Source organism: Dipodomys merriami, unplaced genomic scaffold (genome assembly GCF_024711535.1).
Source record: "Dipodomys merriami isolate MVZ:Mamm:240054 unplaced genomic scaffold, mDipMer1.0.p SCAF_8, whole genome shotgun sequence".
In the NCBI taxonomy this organism is placed as follows: Eukaryota; Metazoa; Chordata; class Mammalia; order Rodentia; family Heteromyidae; genus Dipodomys; species Dipodomys merriami.
In genome coordinates, this window is record NW_027206401.1 from 27740190 (window position 1) to 27754586 (window position 14397).

At 44.5% G+C, this 14397-nt stretch overlaps 1 protein-coding gene across 1 annotated transcript in view; it reads right to left on the reverse strand.

Moving 5' to 3' along the window:
* Rspo3 (R-spondin 3) overlaps positions 1-8665 on the reverse strand; it is an 81373-nt gene extending 72708 nt beyond the window's left edge. The window contains exon 1 of the mRNA XM_070011006.1: positions 8042-8665. Within this exon, the coding sequence (XP_069867107.1) occupies positions 8042-8138 (97 nt within the window). The 5' untranslated portion in view covers positions 8139-8665. The remainder of the gene's footprint in view (positions 1-8041) is intronic.
* Between the last annotated feature and the right edge of the window lie 5732 nt (positions 8666-14397).

A 14397-nucleotide genomic window follows, 5' to 3' on the forward strand; every position in this document is an offset into this window, starting at 1 on the left:
GGCGCTGTCTCTCAGCATTTCAGCTCAAGGCTAACACTCTACCACCTGAGCCACAGCGCCACTTCCGGCCTTTTTTTCTGCTTATGTGGTGCTGAGGAATTGAACCCAGGACCTCATGCATGCAAGGCAAGCGCTCTACCACTGAGCCACCTTCCCAGCCCCCTTCATAGGTACTTTAACTATGAATTTCAATTGTAAGAACTGGTAGCTTAGAACTGTAGCCCGATACCAGAGGCAATTCACTCATAGCATATACAAAGTACTGTGAAAATGAGAAACCACAATTGTAAATGATATGTTAAGATAATTAAAATGAAGAAAGTTCTTTACTATTATTAATCTGATTTGATATTACCATAAAGAGTAGGTCTCAGTGACAGAAATAAAAATATTTTTGATAATAAACAAAAAATCATGGGAGCTCATGGCTCCCTTTGTGTGAATAATTCTAAAATCTGTGTGTGTGTGTGTGTGTGTGTGTGTGTGTGTGTGTGTGTGTGTGTGTGTGTGTGTGTGTGTGTGTGTATGGTGCAGCTAGGGGATTTGAACCCAGAGCCTCACAGTTGCTAAGCATGCATTCTACCATTTGTGTCATGCCCCAAGCCCAACTCTAACGTTGTTGACTTCAGCCCTTGATACTTCCTGAAACTGGCTTACTAAATGTATTTTTCATTAAAGCTAGTTCAAAACAGAAATAAGTTAACAAGCCAGGCGCCGGTGGCTCACTCCTGTAATCCTAGCTACTCAGAAGGCTGAGGTCTGAGGATAGTAATTTAAAACTAGCCTGGGTAGAAAAGTCTGTGAGACTCTTATCTCCAATAAACTACTCTGAAAACACTGGAAATGGCACTGTGGCTCTAGTGGTAGAGCACTAGCCTTGAGCACAAAGAATCTCAGGGACAGTGCCCAAGAATTGCCCAAAACTATTGATTTCAACAGAATAAATCATCTGCTAAAATCTCCTGCTCAACTATACACTGTCATAACATGTTCAGCCTTGAACTTGGACCATGAGAATTAATCCCTTTTCTAAACAGGTCATATCTGAATCCTGCCATGGCAAGGATGCTCTGAAGCATTCCTGCACTTAGTGTTCCAAACCAGTCCTCTTAGTCTGAACACTCAAAGCCAGATAAATCTGCTTGAGACAGAGTACACCTATGGAAGCTATGACTTTGGTCTTCAGATTCTAGAAACTGTCAAGGGTGGGCCATAGCATAGGTGACCCGTTTTCAGTTTGATTAAATTACTCACCAGTTCATCTTTATATGCTAAATGGGATGCAGTTATTTATAATAAGTGAATAATTCTCTTTGTGTTCATTCTTAGTCTTTACCTACTCTACTTGGTTGACTAAGAAATGTAAGTTTAGAAGGACTTTTTAGCTCTCTGGTGATTATTTATGTTCTCATACAAAAGATGGAAGAGTTGGAGAGGCAATTGTAATGATATGGCTCTAAATTCTTAAATCAACCTTCTTTTCCCATGGAGGGCATAGGCCCATCGCTTAGTCTGGTACAAAGAGTTGCCTGGGTTATCAGATACTAGCAACCATGGTGGATCTGGAACCTAGGTCTTTAGTTTCTCAATCTATGATTCCCAATATTTACTGGGGTTTCTCTCTTCTCGGGTCTCAGTCTCTGCCACAAACTTCTGGTGCTTGTTACTTATCAAATTCTTCAAGGTTGGATGGAACCCTAATATGGTAGTACTTTGAAAAAGAGACAGTTACAAGCTATTAAATTTATTTAATTGGGCAATTGCGTGATTTAGTACCACTGAATTTTTTTTTCATTTTGAAAAGAATTGTAGTGACAACAGATGGTAACTAGGTCCCTTGCCAAGATTATAAATCAGACATAAATGCTCTCATCAGATAAAAGGCACCTGCAGCTATATCTTTAAATGAATTTTTAATTATTCATATTGTTCACAGGCCAAGTGATTTCAAGTTTTTCTCCTAAGAATTTCATGTAATTGAAATATTGAGAGCCAAAAATGGGTGTTCATAACATACAAGGATGCTTAGTCATTTAGTATTCCCAACATCCCTACAATCTTCCAAAATGGAGCATCCTCCCTTCCTCCTCCCTTCCCTTTTATTTTATTTTATTTTATTTTTGGTCAGTCATAGGACTAGAACTCTGAACTTTTCTGCTCAAGGAAGAGCAGCACTTTGAGCCACAGCTCCACTTCTGGTTTACTGGTGGTTAACAGGAGGCAAGAGTCTCATGGTTTTTCCTGCCCAGGCTGGATTTGGACTGCAGTCCTCATATATCAGCCTCCTGAGTAGCTAGGATTATGAGCATGAGCCACTGGCACCCAGCCTCATTACTTTTAGTATTGCTACATGGCTATATTCATCGCAATTCTACTTCTACATCAGAATTTGAAGATCTGATGTGATGAATTAAGTAAACACAAAAACCCAGAAACACCTGCCACAACTATATATTTATATTTTACATAATTTAAATGCTTAATTATAAAGCATTTTAAATTTACCAGGTCATTCAAGAGATGGTAAATTTTAAGGGAAGCCAATTACCTTAATAACTGAGAAAAATCGACCTCAAATAAAGCAACCTACACTCTCCCTCAAAGTCAAAAACAGAACGATGTTTTCCTAATGATAACTGAAGTTGATTCTTACATTTCATGAAACATGATCTTCACTGCAGTGGCATTTCAAGAACTCATTACTTGGAAAATGATCTTTTCAGAGGTGGGGGTAGGGATGGGATATGTGAATAAATTGTGAAGTGGGGGGGGAAAGAGAGGAGGGAAGGGAGAGAGAGAGACAGATCAGGGCAGTTTCTAGCTTAAAACTTTTTAAAAAGTATTTTTGTTATTGTAAAGGTGATGTCCAGAGGGGTTATAGTTATGTAAGTCAAGTAATGAGTACATTTCTTTTTGAGCAGTGTCACTGCTTCCCTTATTTTCTTCCAGTTTTCCTTCCCAACCTCCCTCAAGTTGTGTAGAAAGATGATTAGTAAATTGTTGTATTGATAATAGTTTATTCTTAATAGCCCATTAGTATAATTGCAGAGTGATCTTTTGGTTTTAACTCTACATGAGGTTCTCACAACTCTGTATTATGCAAAGAACCACTGCATATTAAAAATGATTAGCCATGTAACTAGATAATATTTTAGACATTTAGTAGTGGACTGAAGAACTCTGCCCAGATTCAAATCTTCTAAAATGATCAAATATCAAATAAACTTGTGGTAGTAGACTGAGGGTTTTCCCATATTAAACTTGAAAATCAAATTTTACTGTATGTCATAATTTTCATTTATTGCTTTCTAGGGACTTAATTTGTAAAATATTAAATGCCAAGGAAATGTTTAATGGAGAATGATTTGGCACAGCTTATCTACTTACAAGTTGAAATACCGCTCATATGTCACATTTAAAGGAATATTGAAATAATTATTTTAATCATTTTATGCTCCTTTTTATATTTGTGAATACTTAGAGTAGTAAATTGGGGCCAAAATGACAGTGTTTCAGAGTTACAAGTTTTGACGTGCTTTTCTAAAGCGATCGACAAAACAGTAACAAGATATTTTAGAAAAAAAGAAAAGAAAAACAACCCTGATAATATAAGATGATTAAGTCAGCAATCACAAAGGTAAACACTTTCTCTTTGTACTTAGTTGTGGTCATGACACCATGAGTTTGATTCTGTTTTTGATTGATGTGGATATCAAATGATACATCTCAGAATTTACTTTTTTACAAAAAAAAAATCGTGTCTCTCTGAAACAATATTTTTTTCCCCAAGAACCAATGTAGACAAGTACAGAGGTAGACAAGTAAGAAATCGGCACTCTAGTCAATATCCAAACCAAATTTATCAGAATCTCAAAGAATTACTCTACACCTGAAACACTCTTGATTATTATGTTACTAAACCTGGAAAAGTAACAATGCAAGTGATAAAAATAGGAACATCGTCAATCATTCCAGTGTTTTAAATATTCATCTGGGCTGTAAGCTTGGTTTGGATATTGACTAGAGTGCTGATTTCTTACTTGTCTTACTGTTGTGAGCCGTGTCCAGTATATTCTGGTATATGTGCTTTTATTTTATTACCATTAAACCAATTTTCTTTGCATTCATGCTTCTCTTTTTTTCAGATTTCTTTATAAAAAACCATTTAAAGGCCTTATAAATTATGTAATGGGATGCACTATAAACATAATGTGTCTAACTTTTTTAAAACCTTGCTTCTGTCTAGAATCAGAACAGTTTAAGCACAATTAATAGATATCAGCAAATAAAAAGGACACTCACTGACATCTCATGTTTCTAAGAATAGCTGTCTAGAACAGTATCATCCTACAATGTCTACTTAGCAACCTTCATGATTTCTAATTTGATATTTAATTCTTTGACATTGGTCACCATTACATAATACATATAAAAAGCATGAATTGAAACATTTTCAGTCAAACAGAGCAGGTATTCTTCAAATACATTGGACAATGAATAGCCTGAACACTATCAAATCTATTATTTAATAAGTCTAATATCTTTCTGTGACATGGGCCAGCATATAATAAAAATATACGGATAGCAGTGAAGATCCTGGCAGAACACTAGTTCTACATACTCTGGCCATATGGCTTTGTGCAAGTTCCTTACACCCCATTTCTCAGACACTTGCTCCATAAAATATGGACCATTTCTGTGCCTCTACACTTTCAGTTGTTATTCTGTGGCCAAAGTGAATAATTTTAACAAATTGTGGTGTACTGGTAAGTTTTGAGATTCTGAAATTGAAAGGCTAACTCTACGAAGGTGCAAAGGTTCAGCTAGAAGTGAAATAAAAACTGAGGTCCAGCTTTTAAATTTAGCATCTTGTATCCACGCCTAATCTAAAAACATAGGCAGTGAGGATTTTCTTTTAAAAATATGGCTACATTAAATTTTTAATCCTGAATAAATTCAATGTTGTTACCTCTAGGGTCAGTGTATAAATCCAGTTAGATAAAATTTTATTATCTTTGATCAGCATAGTTAAATAGATATTTTAAAGTAAGACTTCTGTTTTAAAATCATGTTTCCTTTATGAAACACTACTTTGCAGTAATCGGGATGACTAGATTATAGCAAATTAGAAATGAAAGGAATAAGGGTTGTTTTAGGGAACCAGGAAAATACTAATGTGACTTTCCCTGCTATATCAGAGACGGAACCAGGTTTATTTAGATCTGAACATATTTAACACTGGAGGTACATATCTTTACTTGAAAAACAAACTTTGGCAATAAAATACTCAAGAGACCATTTAAAAGTTTCTGGAAGCCAAATCTTCGTCTTTTTTAAAAAAGTCTTTAGTGATTTTTTCAACTCTAGGAACTGGGATTATTTATCTACGTGAGAAAAAGGATGCTCTCAAACATTCACTTCAGTTACCTATTGGGGAAAAATAATTAGGAACGTCGGCCCTTTATTCAATGTTGAAACACTATCATATTTTGTTTCATTTTAACCATTTTTCTAGTTCTTATTAGAGATGAGCACTTTTTCAGAGATTGCCAAAGAAGTGTCCCATATGAGTTGGGGAATAACGCAGTTTGACTTGGAGCTTGTGGACATTTAACAAGGACTCTTTCTACCTTCTGTTCTGTCCCTGGTTCCAACACGAAGCTGCACCTGCCAAGAGTCTCGTTCTGTCTCCTCGGAGGACGCCAGGGGTCGCCCCTCTCCCAGCGTTGCACGGGTAATCCAATCCCCAAACGCAGACTCCACTACAAAGGGGCAAGGAGCTTGGCTTGGTGGAGCTCTCTCCCTCAGACCCACAGCCTACCAATCACTGGAATTCCAACCCCATTCCGTTTATTTCCACTTTCATCGTCCACACACAAGCAGAGGGCGCCTTTGACCTGGCCTTCAGATGGGTAAGGCGGGTCAAAAAGCAATTCCTCCTTCGTGGGAGCCAGGCAAGTGATGGTCCCGCTGCACCGTGGCCATCTCAGATAGAGAGGGAGAGAGACTTGGGGACAAGTGGACAGCAAGCTTTCTTCCTGTCGTTTCCCTTCACACACAGGGATTCCCCGAACCGCAAAACCAAGCACCACTGACACTTTATTTCTGCTTAGCCTTGGCAAATGTGACACTCGGGTGGGGGGGCTCCTCCTCCACGGGGTAACGGAAAGAGTGGGGGTGAGCACCCTGTGCACAAGAGCTGGCCGAGGGAGCAAGAAGAAGCGACTCTTCTTCCTTTCGGCCTCAGTTTCCCCACAGGCACCTAGACCTAAGCAGAAGAGGAGATGGAGATCTCCAGGCTCGAGGACACGACGGAGCCCCAGGGCAGCTCCTGCTGAACAGCCGGAGCCCAGAGAGTGGGTGGGGGAGTTGGGAAGAAGGCAAAGCAGTCGGAGCCAAGAATAATAAATCGGGTGCTCTGACATGTTTGGTTTCGGCCCTTCTGCACCCCGCGACGCGGCGAGACCGGCCGGAGCCCCTGGAGAAACGACTCCGCCACGTTTTTGTTTGGGGGGGGGGATTGCTTTCACCGCCTCCCAAAGGCATTTCCAGGTGAATCGAACCTTGTGTGGCCGAGGCTCTCGGTACAAAGGGAGCTTTGAGGGGACCCCCGCGCCCAGGGGTACAGGGCCGAGACCCACAGCGGCCGGCCCGAGGAGCGACCACTAAGATTTCCAGCTCACACAAGCTGTGTTGTGTCCTCCGAGCTGCCCGAGCCACGGCTGGCCCGGAGGGGCTTTGCGGCTGGACACTTGGGGTGGGATCCGCCCGGGGGGTGGGTGGGCTGGGGGTGGGCTGGAAGCGGGAGGGGGGAAGGGGACGAGGCGAGGCCCCCTAGCGCTTGGGAGGATCAGCCCTGGAGGTCGGAGCTTGCCTAGCTCTGGCCACCCCATTAAGCTCTACTTCCTCCCGCTCCCCAGCAGCGCCCCCAGCTAGGCAGCCCGAGTGGCCAGTGCGCCCGCCGACGGGACGGACGGACGGGCAGACGGACTCTCCACGCGGGCACAGACACCTGAGCACCGTGTGCGCCGGACTGCCCGCGAGCAAGTGGCGATGCCACCCTCCGATCGGCGAAGATGCCACCTCCGTGGTGGAGACAGCCCAACTCGGGTTGAGCCTGCCCCCGCCCCTCCCAGCTCCCGCCCCCCCCCCCCTCCCCATAGCGGTACCTGTTCAATCCCAACCTGGACACCGTTATACGAAGCGGTGTCGAGTTCATCGCCCAAGGACGAGCGAGAGCAGGCGAGCTCCGAGTGTGGACGGGGCACCCCACCGTCCCGGCGTGACCATCCCAGGGAGCCACTTGAAAGGGCCCCGCAGGCACAAAGCGCTAGAGGGGCCCCGGAGACTCCGCGTCCCCAACGAGTTTATCTGGGATCGGACCCCACCCCTGCCCCTGAATCTCCCCGGGGTGGGAAACGTCGGGCCACACTCTGTCCATCCTCAGCCACGCGAAGCCCCCGCGCGTCCTGCGCCATTCGGATCCGCCGGTGCGTGTCGCGGGAGGCCAGCGCGCAGCCGCTCGCCCGCGGTGTCCCCGCACGGCCCCGGGTGGGGGGGGGACAGTTCGCTCCCCCAAGCGCAGCCCTCGGGGGGCATACCCACCCTACTGCGCCTCTGCAGGGGGCTCGCGCTCTCCATCCCCCCTCATCGGACCCCCCCCCCAGGGAAGGAGGGAACGCAGAGTGAGCTTCACGGAGGACCCAACCGCAAACGACCGCGGGGCGGGGAGCCGTCCTAGCGCCGTCCGGGCCCCCGCGACGCCAGCACGCCTCGAGGTGCTGGAGAAGAAGCGTGGAGAGCCATCCACAGCCACTGCGCCCCAAGTGTTCTCGCCGGTGGGAGGCGTGGGGCGCAGGGTGGGCGGACTGTGAACAGCGGGGCGCAGATTCAGGAGAGGCAAAGCGCCCCGACAGGTGAACGCGTTGGGGGAGAGCCAAAGCACCCGAGACACACACAAACACACATACACACACACCAACAATCAACAACCACCAGGCGCCCACAAGCAAAGTCTCCCCCAGGCCCCCCCAACACTTACTTCTTCGCTGGCGCCTTCCTCGTGGGGCGTTTTGGCTGCCAATGTATTCCAGAAAGTTCAAGATGATAAAAAACCAAGAAATCAGTCGCAAGTGCATAGTAACCCAGTAACGTTTCCCTTCTTCCTTCTCCTTGTTGTCTGGGTGCTGGGTGGATGCGGTTGCAATGTTTGTCCAGGGTGCGGAGGTGCCCGCGGTGTCTCTGCGTGGAGAGGCGGCGGGCCGCGTGGGGCTTCTCCACTCAGAGCCCCGCGGCGTGCTGGGACGGCCAGCGAAGCGGGGCGGGTGGACCTGGGAACCGACGGTGGCAACTTTCAAGTTGGCCGACCCTGGACGGCTCGGCGGGAGTGGCTGTCATCGCGGCGCACGCAGCTGGGGAGAGCGGTGGCGGCGGCGGCTGCAGGTAGCATCCTTGGGCGGCAGGTTCCAGGCGAGCGGCCGCGGTGGCCGCAGCGGAGCCCCCACCCCCCCACCGCCCCCACTTCGAGCTCAGAGGCTGCGGCGGCCGCGGCAGTGGCGGGGACCCCGGGAGCGCCGGGGAGCGGGCGCCGTGGGCACCGCGGCCATGGCCAAGGGATCGCGGAGAGACCCTGAGCTGCTTCTGGCGTGGTCGAGCCCGAGTCGCTCCAGTGTTGGTTGGGCAGGGCTCCCGGGAGCTCCCCATAGGGGAGGAGGGGGAGGGAGGGAGGGAGGGAGGGAGGGAGGGAGGAGTGGGGGGGATGACTGCGGGGGGGCGGGGGGAGGGAGGGGGCGGGGAAGGAAACTGCTAGAGCAACAACCCTGAGCGACCTCAATAACTTTCAATTTCAAGAGGGAAAGAGGGAGCTGGAAAAGTACAGGCGTTGCGATTTGGCAGAGGCCCGGGGAAGAGGCGCCTGAGGGGTCCCGGGTCTGCGGCGGAGCATCTTTGGACACGACGGCAAAGACCAGAGAGGGGACCCTAGCCCGAGGCAGGGTGGCGGGGGTGGGGGGTGGGGATGGGGGGTGGGGGTGCTGCGTCCCGAGTGGAGTCACCGAGAAGGGTAGCTGTGGCGGGGCGAGGTGGGCGCGATGGGACTGCAAGGGTTTCAGGCCGACCGTCCAGCGCGGCGGGAACGAGTTCCCTCGACCCCTGGGGCTGGCCGCACCCAGCGCTAGGTGGCCTGGCCCCTGGGCGCCCCAGTGCTCCACCTCCCCCAGCGACCGGTCCTAGGCAGTGTGCCCCTCGCCCCTGTGGCAGTTCGGAGGGCTGCTGGTGGCGGACTCTTCCCCAGCTCTCCTGAGCCTCTTCTCCGCTCCTCCCCACCCTCTTAGGAAAAGTGGCTTGCAGTTGGATGCTGGATGGGCGGCTGACCTTCAGCTTGGCCGCGGTTTACCTGCTCCGAAAAAGGGAGGCCCCAGAGCTGGGGACCCTCCGGACAGTCTGGTTTGGAAATGTGCTTTCGTGCTGCGGCTTTCTTCCAAAGCCAGCCTTCACTGCAGCTCTGGAAGATTCCGCCTCTCTCAGGCAATCCCCTCAGTAGTCAGCTCAGCCCCTCGCTCTTGTCTCCCAATGTTCTTGGAGGATTTGGTGTACATGTTGGATCCTGGAGCTGGGGAGTTGAAAAAATATGAAGAAAGATTTCCCAGTCTTGAGGAAGGAGAAATTCCATTACGTCCTTCTGTTTCAAGTGCATATGGGGAACCATAGGAGAAGACAAACAGGTTCCCTGGACCAAAGAGGGCTGGCAGGAAGAACCAAGAACAGGCCTGTACCTGTGATATGTATCACATATATCAAACATATATATATATATATATATATATCATATATATAGTATATGTACTACATCTACTATCACTATACAACTATAGGAATATATATATAGTTCCAGTGTATAGTAGTAGCTTTACAGTCACAGCACTGAACTTTGGAGAGCCATGATGAAGTCTCTGATTCCTGGACACCTTGCTAATCCTTATGCTCAAATAAGTTTAGCAAAATCTCTAAAGTCATTCTGGAAAACTATAAAGTTTTGCAGGATTGAAAGCAGATTTGTCTTCAATTTATGTGCCAGTGAATTAGAGGCAAGACAAAGGTTATGGCCTCTATCTGTCCCATTTTGCAAGCTTCCACTGCACCTGATAGTTACGCATCCCTGGAGTCCTTTATTGGGAGCACCCCAGTAGTGCAATTGATCTGTTGAAATGGCCTAGATGCAAAAGGAGATGGGATATATATATATATATATATCCCATCCTTTGATATATATATATATATATATATATATATATTATACTTTTCAAGTTTTCAAGGTGCTAAAAATTTGAATCTTTGGAGCTGGCATCTTGTTGTTAATTCTTTAATTCAGTACTATTTATTGTCTGCATACATGTGTTGGAAATCTGAAAACAGGAATAATTTCCATTAAGCATGGTACAAAAGGAAGGCAATAACCCTATCAGACTTTTTTTTAAAAAAGAATTTTTATTTACCACATTCCTCCCTCAGTAGTAGAAGCTTCTGAACATTCTGCCCCTCTTTCTCCAGGCCTCACCCCAACTGGTTGCATAATTTCTAATTGTGAATGATTGAGTTTATCACTCTGGACTAAAAAGTTACAGCCAACCAGCCAATTCCAATAATGATTATCGAGAAAAGAAGACACTCAGTTGTTGTCCCTCCCCATCAACATTCCTCCTCCCCTCTTTTATATTTTCCTAATAGCTCAGATCCTGAATAGCTGCACCATAAAATATGGGTGGTTTAAAGGGTATGGAAGGCTCCCTTTGAAAATGGCTCCAGAGACAGTCTCTCTAATCCACAATACTTGAGCTGGACGGGATGAGATTGCAAAAAAGGATGTAAAAAAGCAATTTGGCGAACAACTTAAGGGAAATAAACATGAAGAAAGACACTTACTTTTCACTGTGTGTTGTGCAGACATATGTTAGTTTGGATGAGAACAGGAATGGCAGTGTAAGTAAATAAACAAACCCAGGGAGAAGCTACAGTTCTTGAGCCATCCCAGAAAAGAAGTGTTTTCCTGCAGTATGCAGGAAAAGCTTGTCAAGGAGTTAGTGCTCTTCAGAGGAAACATAAGGAAAACATTAAATAAATGAGGAGAATATTCTTTCTTTCTTGATGCTATGCATTAGAATAACTTTTTATCTCTTTTGGGTTACAGTATTACTAAATGTATGCTAATTTGCCTGCTGAGTCTTACATTCCCTCAACTACTAACAAAGGTTATGATAGACATACCATGTCCTATGTCATGCTAAAAAATCTACTATTTTTAGACCTAACACCTATTGTTGCTTCAATAAGGAAAACAATGTTCACTAAAGCCTGTGGCTGGACATAGACATTGCAGTTGAAACTTTAAGCAAGTTAAAAGCCATAAAGGTCAACATTTATTTCTTAATTTTTTTTCCCAACAAATCATTAGTCACAGGAAATTTGTTTAAACCAATAGTTTAATAAGAGACTGTGGCTAAGACAATAGAATAGTTTGGGATAAAGATAGAAGGTTAAACATATGCAGAATTTCACTGCAATTTCTCACTCTTCTCTACACCCCCCCTTCGCCTCCAGCCTGTGACAACAGTAACAAGTTATTTTTATCCATTGTGGCAGTGGCACTTAAAGGAAAGAAAATGAGTGTCATATTGTTGAATCCATACAGCAAATATGTGGAAGGGGGCGTGCTCCAGAAAGGGAAAGCAAGCCCAATACTTTGGAATGGGCTGCAACTAGTAGTGATGAGAGATGTTTGGCAAAGTTGGGGCTGACATCAGTCATTATACCACAGAGTTAATGTGCATGCAGATTCTGAAAATGCTCAACTCTCCAGTTGCTCAGATCTGGAGACATCTGAGTATGTAAGTCAAACAGGGTAGTGCTGGCAAGGTCTGTGTTCCTAATGCAGCTAGAAATCATCTCTTGATCATGGAGCAGACAGCAGTATTTAAAAGCCATTGAAATTAGCAGATGAAGGAAAGCTACTATTTTTAGACAAAGAAAGGCCCATAGAATTATTATAGCAGTTTAAAAAGTGACTAAATGTTATATAGAGTTAAGAAAATGAGAAAATCAAGACCCACAATGGATTTCTTTCTGTCAACAAGAAAGAATGTCTTCCACTTAGATGAAGTTATGGGACATTTATCATGTTGTGTTGAGTATTGTGGGGCATGCCTAGGTTTTCTTCTAAACTTCTTTCTCTCACAAACCAGTTAATTGCTGGGATCACTTAAGTGAATATCTACTATAAGGATTTTATTATCTCAGAAAATAGGCTCAGTTACAGAACTTTCATATAAAGAGGCTGGCTGTGTATTATTGTAGGAGGCTCTGGTTGAGGAATCTGAGGATCATGGTGAGTCCTTGTTTTGTCATTTTATTGTGTCCCAGGTTTCTTCATCTGAAAATGAGGAAATTCAATGAAATGATTTCCAAAGTCTTTGTTAGCTCTGCAAATAATGGCAGGATCTTAAAAAAAAAAAAGAAAGAAAGACTTGTAATTGCAAATGTCAAAGCTATTTCTAGTTGTGTGACATCACAGCTTTTACTTACAGAGTTCTGTTTAATTGACCAGATCCAGATTTAGAAATCTTCTTTCAAATGCGTTGATTTTCTGGAAATGCCTAAGACATTACAAGAATCCAGGATGACTCTGACCCAGCAGAGATAAATCCAGGACTAGTTTAATCTGTCTAGATGTCTGTAGACTTTGGGATACAAAGGAAGCACAAATTTTAAAATTCTAGGCAAACTCCTAAAGGGAGTAGGGAAAAGGACTGCTGTTTCTCATGGAAGTGCCAACTTGTTTGGTTTGCTTTTAGGAATCAATGCTGTGGGAAGAACATAGACTTTATTATTGAATAAGGGCCGTCCTTTTCATTTATTTTACTTCTTACAGTTTCAGAATAAAAAATCAGAACTAGAAGCCACTAGTTTTCTCATCTTATCTTTGGCATCCCCATTCCTCCACCCTCCACACCCATAGGATTTATTTTCATAGGTCTTGTTTCTCAAGAAAAGTCTTGAGTGACTGTGGCCACAGCTTAAGGTTGAGGAATTACTAAGAAAGATATCAAAGCACTATTTGACCTAGACTGTCAGACGAGAGATAATTTTGCATTTGCACATATCATCTCAACATAACCTCAAGAAGACATTGGTTCATAGAAAAGATAACTGATCACAGAAGGGAAGTCACTAGCTCAAGTTCGTGTTGAGAATACTAAGGATGTTATTTATCGTTTCACGATCTATCTTCTTTGCCCACCTTGTCCCTCAGGATCTTGACTTCTCTGGACTAAATTATTAGAACTTCCTTCCTTTGGTTTCTAACTCAATGCAGCCTCTCCCCACCAAACAACAACACCAACAACAAAAAACAACAACAAATCAAAACCGAAGAAAATCAGAGCGTGGGAGAAAAGTATGATGGTGCTCCTGCCCTGCCTCAGTATCATTCAGGAAAAGCCTGTATTTTGGGGATTCCATAACTCTGTCAACCAGTCAGTGCCTTTCCCTTGGTTCCAGCAAATGCTTGACTAGGCTCCAATACTGTCATTTACTAGCCTCCCAGCCCTGGTCTTTGAGCCTAGCCATAGTGAAGATTTGCCGTTCTTCCTCAGTATCACCTTGAAGATTTCCTTTTACCCTATCTACCCTATGAAAAGTGTTATTTTTAAAGAAATATTTTCCAGAACCTCTTGCTATGTCCCTCAATGATATAGAAATGTCAGAGCTGGATCTTGAAACCAGATTGTTTGCGTTTAAAGCCAGTACTTTTCCTTCCATGCCATCGTGTCTTTTTCAAAACTGCATTGGGTGAAAGATAGGGGATTAGAGCAGGTGGGAGGGATGACTCATCATAGCACACAATAAACATCCGAGCAAGGCCATTGGTTAAACCACAGTGAAGTACTAAGATCAGTATGGCAAAGAATAAAACAGAGTTCATGTTCAACATTACAGCTAGGCAATCAGACACAAGGAGACAAACAGGAAAACAAAGAGCAAGACAGTCAGGAAACAGCTGCAGCAAGAGTGAAAGCTGACATGATTTTTTCCTGTTAGGTGTAAAATGAGTCTTGACTAGTGCACAGGTGATTAAGAATACCTTACTGGAAGACAGACAGCCGTGGCTAATCAGACATCCATTCATCCGACAAACATTTGTTGATGATGTCTTCTATGGGTAGATGCATGCAGAGCCTATAAAGCAAGTATATGAAAGGAATGATTTGATGGGTTGTATTTGTGAGCTGTCATATTTTATGCTGGAAATATGAAATATAAGGGCTCACGAAGACATACTTAGCGACAAGTTTTAGGACACATGTCATCAAAGCAATTACATTTAGAATCACAACAGAGCAACCA